This window comes from Oncorhynchus mykiss, chromosome 29 (assembly GCF_057628025.1).
Source record: "Oncorhynchus mykiss isolate SJ-2025 chromosome 29, ASM5762802v1, whole genome shotgun sequence".
NCBI lineage: Eukaryota > Metazoa > Chordata > Actinopteri > Salmoniformes > Salmonidae > Oncorhynchus > Oncorhynchus mykiss.
The window spans coordinates 21,010,855-21,021,210 of NC_143050.1; the positions used below are offsets into that span (position 1 = coordinate 21,010,855).

Here is a 10,356-nt window from a genome sequence, read left to right on the forward strand (position 1 = left end):
AACAGGTCAGCACCTTAGACTTAGACTTAGACTTAGAGACAGCAGGTGCGGGCATCTTTCACTACATTTTACGCTTTCAACGGACAATCATAGTTCGCATAACGGTTAAAGCAATAATTTCACACGTAAGATAACTCTGACAGCAGAGATAACATCATTTAAATGCGCTCAAGCATAGTGGTCACGCGGGGCCCCAACTCCGGACGCTCTTGCGCAGTGTCCTGTAGAATAACAGCTAGGCTATAGGCTACACGGCTGTGCACGTTAAGATAGCCTACCAGCCTGACATTTTCATTCTGCGCAGTTCATTTATAGAAATCTAGTCACAACGCCTGCTGAATTTGGAGGTTGTGATTTCTTGGGTGCATTTATTACGGTCTCACTCTGACTCTATTCTCAATCAGATATTATCAGGGCGCTGTGTGAGTGATGTGGGTTCCTCTCTAGGAAAACAGTTGCACCGGTCAGGCAGCAGGTAAGCAGGATCGAGACGCAGGCAGCTGTCCCGTTAACTGGGCAGTCTGCATCACGCGTACAGATGCTCTTCTAGTAGCCAATTTATTTAAATGAGCTAAACACACATCTCAAGGATACGTTTACTGGAAATAAGGCACTAGGTTACTAGGTCTTTTCACGTTTTATGCCACTAAACTCGCGTACCGGGACCGGCGCCAGGTTTATTACCTTTGACAGCTCGCGCAACCGTCACTGACTGCTGTCATTCTCCACGGTATGTACTTGTCTCTCCACGGTATCTATTTGTCATTCCCCGAGGCGTAGTATATATTTCAGACGCGTCGAAGAAAACCGTATACCGTGAAGTCCTGTCTTTTTGAGGATTGAAAGAAAGCGTAGATGTTTCTGTCCGTATCCGGGACCGATTCAATTGGATAAGTCTATTTTACCATGCCCTGCCTTGCGCCAGGTTGAGACCGATTCCTTGTACACCTTTTAGATAAAAGGTAATGTATTTGTCTGTGTGCGCAACCATACAGCAGGCATCTGTCTACTGGCTATGTGATTATTATTGTATGTTGATTGATGATCATACATTCTTGTTTTTTATATTCTATGATGTCAGTGTGCCCCAGCAGAGAGGTGCATGGCTGAGGAGAGCTGTATTAAGTGATGTTATAGATCTGTTATAAACTTTGATGTGTGACAGATGGGTAGAATAGAATCCCCAGGCCATTACACTCTTAATCCACCTATTTGACTCCACCTCTGCTGAAATAGCCATTATCAACAACATTTGTGGTGGCTTTTCACTTTCCAATATATTGATGTATTGACACACCTTCAATGACCACAACCACAATCTATTCTGTTTAGGCTACCCTTGCACAAGCAAGTGGTCACATGTGCCCTTCAATTTTCAGAGCCACTCTGAATGTCATCAATAAATTAAGGGGGTCAGGGCCAGCTCTAGTATTTTGGGGGCCCTAAGTGAGATTTGGTTGTGACTGTCAGTGACTGACAAAACAAAACAATTTTTGCCTGGAGCCGGCCCTGAGGAGGGTATTTTTTCTTCTTCTGTAGGTTAGAGGACAAACAATGTGGTTGGTAAGTGAGCTGTCACACCTGCCACTGGCCTATAGGCTACTTCTCATAGAGAGGGGGACTATGTAGACCACTATATGGCTCATCTGTTGACATTTGTGTTGTGCGCTGTGTCCCTCTATATCTGCTGCTGCAGTGGGTTAGTGTTGCATCTCTAAGCACACACTCTCGCTGCCACAGAAAGAGTGTGTGTTAGAGTGTATTAGAGAGAGACCTAGCTAGTTCTACCTGAGGTAGAGGAGCATGATATATTGGTTTCATGCACAGAAAGCCAATCTTCCCCCCTCCATCTCCAAAACATACAGTAGTTGAAAGGGAAGACACAAGGAGGGAATGGGGTAGAAAGGGGGTTGGGGGACTGAAATATGTTGCTAAGCAACAGGGAAGTAGACCAGGATGGGGGAGAAAGATGGTACCCACCAGCTTGCCTGTGGTTTAGTATGGTGATGATGTTAGCAGTGGTGTCTGAGGACTAGGGGGCAGGAGGTGGACAGGTACTCAATGTGAGCCAGCTCCCCCCACCCGCTTCTGGCTCCATGCCAATCCCCCCTCTTGTCGGGCCACAGGGCTCTGTGATAGATGGAGAGATGGTCTGTGACCAGAGGGAGGACGAGGGAGGGGGTTGTGAAGGACAAACAAACACAGGTCACTCATCTTCTCATTCTACATTGGTATCAGTTACACAACAGAGGAGACTGGTGGGAGGAGCTATAGGAGGACAGGCTCATTGTAATGGCTGGAATGGATTCAATGGAACAGAGTTAAACACGCTGTTTCCATGTGTTGGATGTGTTTGGTACCATTCCATTGATTCATTTTCAGCCATTACAATGAACCTGTCCTTCTATAGCTTGTCTCACCAGCCTCCTCTATTACACACCCAGCCCAGCAGACTGCATATTCCTCTCTTTATCTCACAATCGCTCTCCCATCCCTTCACCATGATTTGTGGTTACTAACCAGGTTGATGGATCAAATGCAGCATAAACAAAGCAGCACAGATCCAGCCAGACCTTCTGGACAACCTGGGAGGAATACTTTTCCAGCACCTGCTCTACCCCGGCGACCAACAGCTCAGGACACCTCTATCCCCAGTCCCACAGGGGGGTCTGGGAAACTCCCAGGACTGGCCTCAGGTGTACGTCAGATGCCAGACCAGGTGAGGCTGGAGCATGTACAACCTGGGTCCAGTCCTGCAGTTCCAGTCTATTTCAGCCGTCCCAGACCTACTGCACTAAATTCCTCCAGAGATTCAGAGGCTGATATGAAGGATAAGGCCTCTATTCCAAACCGCATTCCTGGACCACACAGCTCCATCTCCCTGTCCCAGTCCCCTACAGAGTCTTCCCTGTTGTCCCACAGCCCTCAGAGTCCTCACAGCACTCAGCCTTACACCGGCCAGCCTTACCTCATCCCCCAGCCTCACCTGCCTCAGCCCTGCCTCACCCCACCATCCAGCCTCAGCCCCAAACCAGGCTCCAGTCCACAGTCCCAGAGGACCAGCTCCCCTCTGGGCGCTATGGAGAATCAGCCACAGATTGAAGGAGAAATGGATCACGGTTTCAGGTGAGACAGATCACGACTGATGATGCCAAGTACTATTTTAGTAGCATGCCCACTGTATGACATTTGTTCTAAAGTTTCTACTCCCTAACTAAATATAGTAACATGTTGTCTCCATGGAGATAGTTTTCTCTTTCTTGGCAGACCAGCTAGGCAGAACTCAGCCTCAGTGATTGAAGCCATTTGCAGCATGATGGGTTGATTTGAGCCAGTGTGTCACATGAATCAAATGTCATACATCTCAGTAAGAGCTGTCTGAAGTGGACAGAATGGATGCAGGCTGTACATTTCCTTGACAGAGGTCCCAGAACCCCCACTGGTCACTGTACAGTATGGGTTCAACACTTAACATTGAGCTATACATTATTACATAATAATTACATTGTGACTACACAGTTATGATTGCAAATCACTGTAACGGGAAAGTAATGTATGTGTTTGCATAACTAGTGATAATGTAGGATGTGCATGCCCACCTGTGTTGTCCTCTAATAGGGTGCACATTGTCACATGGAATGTGGGCTCTGCTGTTCCCCCTGATGACGTCACATCTCTGTTTGGGCCGCATGCTGGCGATGGGAGTACAGACATGTTTATCATTGGGTGAGCTTCTGCTCCAATCACAACGGTGCCAGGGAGACAGCCTTGAATGTCTCTCCTCCATCATATCTCTATCACTGTTCTGATCTCTCCTCTACTACCTCATCTATCCATCCAAACATTTTCTCATTGCTCTTCTGTTCCCACTGAGTTATGAGTTGTTCTTCCTCTCTTCCTCCCCACTCAGGCTTCAGGAAATGAATTCTATGATCAACAAGCGGCTGAAGGACGCTCTCTTCCACGACCAGTGGAGTGAGCTCTGCATGGACACACTCAGTCGCTTTGGATATGTGCTGGTCAGTAAGGAGTTAGCGCGCTATGATGTCACTGTCTCAATCTCTATAGGGACAGTTACTCACGACAGTCGTGACAGACAGAGTATAATGTCAAACATCTTATCTAATGGTTTGTCTTCTTAATGTAAGATTATTTCTTCTTTCTCCTCTCTCTTTATCTCTCTATCTCACTCTTTATCTCTCTCTTGCTCTGTCTCTTTATCTCTCTCTCTCTCTCTCTCTCTCTCTCTCTCTCTCTGTCTCTCTCTACCCTTCTCTTCTCATCCTCCTTAATCACTATAGGTGGCGTCCCAGCGTATGCAGGGGGTTCTGTTGCTGGTGTTCTCTAAATTCTGCCATCTTCCATTCCTGAGGGGGGTGCAGACAGAGAAAACACGCACAGGCCTCGGGGGCTACTGGGTGAGTGTCACCCATGGCAACCCCTGCTCTAAAACAGGAGCTTGTCAGTAAATGCACAGTCCAGAAACCCTTGTGCACAAATAGTTTTTAGATTGCATAAAAATATGTCAATATGCCAAGGAGAGAGAGAGAGAGAGAGAGAGAGAGAGAGTGTGTGTGTGTGTGTGTGTGTGTGTGTGTGTGTGTGTGTGTGTGTGTGTGTGTGTGTGTGTGTGTGTGTGTGTGTGTGTGTGTGTGTGTGACCTTCCTGTGCATGTTGATGTCAGCATGACTACTGGCTGCTGGTGCAGTCTCCTTTTCTCTGAGGTCAGTGCAGTAGGACTGTCAGGCTGTCTGGTTCTCTGATACCATGCCATCTGTCCTTTCATGCTTATCACAGTGGATGTTTGATTACAGAGACCTGGAGAGCATCCATGTTTAATCCATCAATGTGTGTGACATTTTCACACTCTCTCTCTATCACTCTCTTCCCCGCCCCCAGGGTAATAAAGGGGGTGTAAGTGCGAGGATGACGATGTTCGGCCACCCGGTGTGTTTCCTGAACTGTCACCTGCCGGCTCACATGCGGAACCTGGAGCAGCGCATGGAGGACTTTGAGAGCATCCTGCAGCAACAGCAGTTTGATGGCGCGACCGCCTCGGGTGTGCTGGACCACGAGTGGGTCATTTGGATGGGGGAGGGTTGATGTAAACAGTATGTGTAGGGCCACGAGTTTTTCCCACCTGTCCACCGGGCGGCAGGTAGCCTAGTGATTAGATCCTTGGGCCAGTAACCGAAAGTTTGCTAGTTCGAATCCCTGAACCGAATAAGTAAAACAAAACTGTCGCTCTGTCCTTGATAAAGGCACTCAACCCTCATTTCTCCCGGGTTGCTGTCAATAATGGCTGATACCATGCCGTGACTCCACTCTCTGAGGTAGTTGGGATATGTAAAAAACACAATTCCATTTCACCACACATGTACATGTGTGAAACATAACAAATATAAGACCCCTTATTTGACCTTTGGGAGTTTTTCCTTGGTCATATGGTCACGAAATACTCCTAATTATGTGGTCTGATGATCAGTCGTTGGCTCATGGAGTGGTCGATGAAATGGTTATTTGTTCTTCTCCCAGCGTGGTGTTCTGGTTTGGGGATCTTAACTTCCGCATCGAGAACTATGACATTCATGTGGTGAAGAGTGCCATTGACAGCAATAAGCTCCCTTTGCTGTGGGAGCGAGACCAGGTGAGAAAGCTGTAGAATCTACTTATTTGACATTAAAAAAAGTGGAATTTTCTGGAAGTCATGATTATCTTCATTGATCTTCGTTGATTCATTACCAACAGAGGGAGCTATAGCACCACAAAAATTAACCTACGCCCAATAATATTTATTCACTCAGTGACTACATCAAGTCAAACAAGCTACTTTGATGATTCATTGGTATATATATATTTTTCTCTCTCTCTCTACCTTTCTCTCTCTATTTCCATCTCTCTCTCATTTCTCTTTATCTCCCTCATTTGTTTTGCAGCTCAACATAGCTAAAAACAGTGAGTCCATCTTAGATGGCTTCTTGGAAGGCCCTCTCAAATTCCCCCCCACATATAAGTTTGATGTGGGGACACACACATACGACACCAGGTATGTGATTCTGTGTAGAGAAATACACGGTTTGTAATTGATGTGATGCTCCCTCCATTAACTGATTCACTGACCTCTAGTTCACACTATTATCTCTCTCTCTGTACCTCTCACAGCAGTAAGAAGCGAAAGCCAGCATGGACAGACCGTATCTTGTGGCGTCTGCGTTGTACGGGCTCCCCTGTTCCTACCCACAATGCCGCTCTGCAGCGTGGCCTAACCTCGTGGCTGGGTGGGGCAACCAAGGTGGTGCAACACTCCTACCGCAGTCACATGGGCTACACCTGCAGTGACCACAAACCGGTCTCTGCTGTATTCTCATTACATGTAAGTCCAACCTCCCTGTGACCCCTAAACTCTCACCCCAGCAGTCACACTGTTTGATGTTTATCCAGATATCGTGAAAACCTTCACAGTTACTGACACATTATAACACTAGTATGACCTCATATCGTTAGAATCAGCCTCAGAAATGATCTTCCTTTCCATCTGTCTCTGTGTCTGTTTTCACTATCATACTTTCTCCCCCAGTTCCCATTCAAAGTGGACCTTCCTCTTGTAACGTTAGAGTATGAGAAGGAGTGGACTAAGGTTTCTGATGCTACAGTCAGATTCACTGTGAGGTCCAACTTCCAGCGCAGCTCATGGGACTGGGTGGCAATATACAAGGTAACTGTGACTTCAACTTTAAACCAGTGAGAGTTCATATTTGCTCTCACACATACCTACAGTACAGTGCCTTCAGAAAGTATTCACACCCCTTTACTTTTTCAAAAAATGTTGTTATAGCCTGAATTCTTTGGTTGATAAAATGTAGATTTTTTTTATCACTGGCTTCCACAATATACCCCAAAATGCCAAAATGGAATTGTGTTTTTAGACATTTTTATAAATTAATTTAAAAAATGAAAAGCTGAAATGTCTTGAGTCAGTAAGGGAAAGAGAAAGGGGATACCTAGTCAGTTGTACAACTGAATGCCTTCAACTGAAATGTGTCTTCCGAGTTTAACCCAACCCCTCTGAATCAGAGAGGTGCGGGTGGGCTGCCTTAACCGATATCCACGTCTTCGGCACCCGAGGAACAGTGGGTTAACTGCTTTGCTCAGGGGCAGAATGACAGATTTTTTTTGTGCCAAATAAGTATTCAACGCCTTTGTTATAGTGAGCCTAAATAAATTCAGGAGTAAAAAGGTGCTGAACAAGTCACATAATAAGTTGCATGGACTCACATGAGTACTCTGTGTGCAATAATATTTTTACTTTTTTTTTTTATCTACCTCATCTCTGTACCCCACACATACAATCTCTGTACCCCACACATACAATTATATGTAAGGTCCCTAAGTCAAACAGTGAATTTCGAACACAGATTCAACCACAAAGACCATGGAGATTTTCCAATGCCTCGTAAAGAAGGGCAACTATTGGTAGTTGAGTAAAAAAAAATTAAAAGCAGACATTGAATATTCCTTTGAGCATGGTGAAGTTATTAATTATACTTTGGATGGTGTGTCAATACACCCAGTCACTACGAAGATGCAGGCGTCCTTCCTAACTCAGTTGTCGGAGAGGAAGGAAACCGCTCATGGATTTCACCATAAGGCCAATGGTGACTTTAAAACAGTTCCAGAGTTTAATGGCTGGGAGAGGAGAAAACTGAGGATGGGTCAACAACATTGTAGTTACTCCACAATATTAACCTAAATGACAGGGTTAAAAGAAGGAAACCTGTTCAAAATAAAAATATTAGAAAACATGCATCCATTTGGCAAAGCAATTAACTTTTTGTCCTGAATGCAAGGTGTTATGTTTGGGGCAAATCCAATACAACACATTACTGAGTACCACTCTCCATATTTTCAAGCATAGTGGTAACTGTATCATGGTATGGGTATGCTTGTAATAGTTAAGGACTGGGGAGTTTTTCAGGATAAAAAAGAAACGTAAAGTTGCTAATCACAGGCAAAAACCTTGTTCAGTCTGCCCTCCACCAGACACTGGGAGATGAATTCACCTTTCAGCAGGACAGTAACCTAAAACAGGCCAAATCTACACTGGAGTTGCTTACCAAGAAGACTGTGAATGTTCCTGAGTGGCTGAGTTACAGTTTTGACTTAAATCTACTTGAAAATCTAAGACCTGAAAACAGTTGTCAAGCAATGAACAACAACCAATTTGACAGAGCTTGAAACATTTTGAAAATAATAATGGCCAAATGTTGCACAATCCAGATGTGGAAAGCTCTTAAAGACTTATACAGAAAGACTCCCAGCTGTAATCGCTGTCAAAGGTGCTTCTACAAATTATTGACTCAGGGGTGTGAATACTTATGGAAATTAGATATTTGTGTATTTCAGTTTCAATACATTTCTAACATTTCTAAAAACATGTTTCCACTTTGTCAATATGGGCTTAATTGATATCTGTGGTTTTTCTTCACAGGTTGGGTTCAAACATCACAAGGACTATGTAGCATATGTGTGGGCCAAGGCAGATCATGGGTCACAGGTATGATACAAAGCCTGACAAACATACTCTCACAACCAACCTCAGAGATCCATTGAGATAATAACATTACACACACACACTCACTTGCTATCTTTCCATTTTCTCTATTTTGTTCTTCGCTCTCTTTTTCCTTTTCTCTTCTCAGGTGACATTTACAGAGGAGGATTTACCCAGGGATGCAGGGGAATACATTTTGGGTTTCTATAGCAACAACATGAATACTATTATCGGAGTGACATTGCCCTTTCAGGTCAGGACCCTTCCTGCAGTTTTCCTTCCTGTGTTGTTCAATGAACAGAGAATAAAGCAATTGCTTCCCACCCTTTCCTCTACTCTCTTCAACAACCCTCCATCTCCCATAGATCCATGTTCCTGTGCGCAGCCCGACAGCCCCACCAGTATTCCGCTCAGACAGTTCTGACGTCAGCTCGGAGGATGACAGCACACTGGTCCTGCTGGCCCCTGCTAGCTCCCGCAGCCCAAGCCCTGGAAAAAGCAAACACCACCATCGTCACCGCCGCAGCCGCAGTCCTGCTCACTCCAACACCCCCATGCCCTCCCTGCAGGGCCTCAGCTTGCACCCTCGTCCCCTAGAGGGCCTACCAAGCAGCCGCTCGCCCTGCTCTGCAGCTAAGAAGGAGCGCCTGGTCTCCCCCCAGGACACACTGCCATCGCCCATCAGCCCACTCACGCCCCGCAGCCCTGTGTCACCCGGGGGCGGGGTCTCAGCCCCAGAGGCTCTGATTGCTGCCATCCTGGGGGAACACAGGCCAACTCAGGTCACCCCGACAGGGGGCAGGTCACCAGGCAAGACTGGAGAGACAAGTTTATGAGAAGCCCAAGCAACAATCTCTGTGGGGTCATGAATGTGCACAGACATTAAGATAAGACTGTTGAAATGAGGCCAGTAAAGACTATATGATGATAGAATCTAGGGCTGATATGGTCCATTATTCTGATGCTGATCTGACCCCACACTGTCACTGCGCTCATAAAAGCAGTGCATTGTATGACTTGTAGTTTGCAACATTCCACATGGTAGTGAACCAGTTGTCTCTGTTTCTTAATCTACTTATCAGTGACTTCATCCCATACATACACTGTGTGTACTTTGGAGTCAGGAGCTAGTCCAAATCAATAACAGTCTAAGTCTTACCCCAAGAAGTGCTTTTGCAGACTCATATCAATACTCTATGTACACAATAAATGTAAAGCCAAAGCAAGAGTAAATCTGCAATGTACAGTACTGCTGTTGTTATGGTAAGTTTAAAGGATGTCTATATGCCCTACCCATATGGGCCGGATCACTTGGTGTGGTATGATATCCATCTTTCCATGCCCCTAAGCGCCAACTGATATTAAACCACTCCAACCGGTTTGTTTCTGAATCTCCCCATCTTGTGTATATGTGTGTAGAATTGTACATGTTTGAGAGAAAAAAACATTCCTGTCTTATTTTCAGAGTGATAAGGATTCTAATGATTTAGTGGTTTGTTTTGGTTGTGGACATATTGGTTGTGTGAGGAAAATAAAATGATAATCCTGAGAAAAATACTTTTGATTTTTTGATATCATGCACATAACATTCAATGGGACAGCTCATAATTATAACGTGCAGAGTCCACACAGGCTAATGGCCAATCCTCAAACAGGGCTTTAGCTTTTTGAGATACCCAAGGTAGAACAAAACACAGCCATGTTTTTTCACATCTGTTGTCTCCCATTTATGAAATGGATGGGTGTGTCAAAATATTTTACTGCAAAAGCAGTTAAATTGATAGAAAATATGACACACATCCTAA

The 10,356-nt window shown here is 45.1% G+C and overlaps 1 protein-coding gene across 1 annotated transcript; it reads left to right on the forward strand.

The window, feature by feature from the left end:
- The first annotated feature begins 233 nt into the window (after positions 1-233).
- Positions 234-10,106, forward strand: inpp5ja (inositol polyphosphate-5-phosphatase Ja). The gene is made up of 13 exons (XM_021591104.3): positions 234-962; positions 2,524-3,126; positions 3,619-3,726; positions 3,911-4,019; positions 4,302-4,418; positions 4,900-5,075; positions 5,536-5,647; positions 5,937-6,046; positions 6,163-6,373; positions 6,578-6,715; positions 8,489-8,554; positions 8,700-8,804; positions 8,917-10,106. The coding sequence occupies exons 2-13, from the start codon at positions 2,528-2,530 to the stop codon at positions 9,385-9,387; spliced, it is 2,322 nt and encodes a 773-aa protein (XP_021446779.2). The 5' UTR covers positions 234-962; positions 2,524-2,527; the 3' UTR covers positions 9,388-10,106.
- Positions 10,107-10,356: the final 250 nt, after the last annotated feature.

Bases quoted from the DNA above. Each gene is read 5' to 3' on its own strand.
- inpp5ja (XM_021591104.3), top strand. From the start codon at position 2,528: ATGGATCAAATGCAGCATAAACAAAGCAGCACAGATCCAGCCAGACCT. The intron at 5,648-5,936 runs GTGAGAAAGCTG...TTTGTTTTGCAG, and splicing joins TGCTGTGGGAGCGAGACCAG to CTCAACATAGCTAAAAACAG. The intron at 6,047-6,162 runs GTATGTGATTCT...TACCTCTCACAG, and splicing joins ACACACACATACGACACCAG to CAGTAAGAAGCGAAAGCCAG.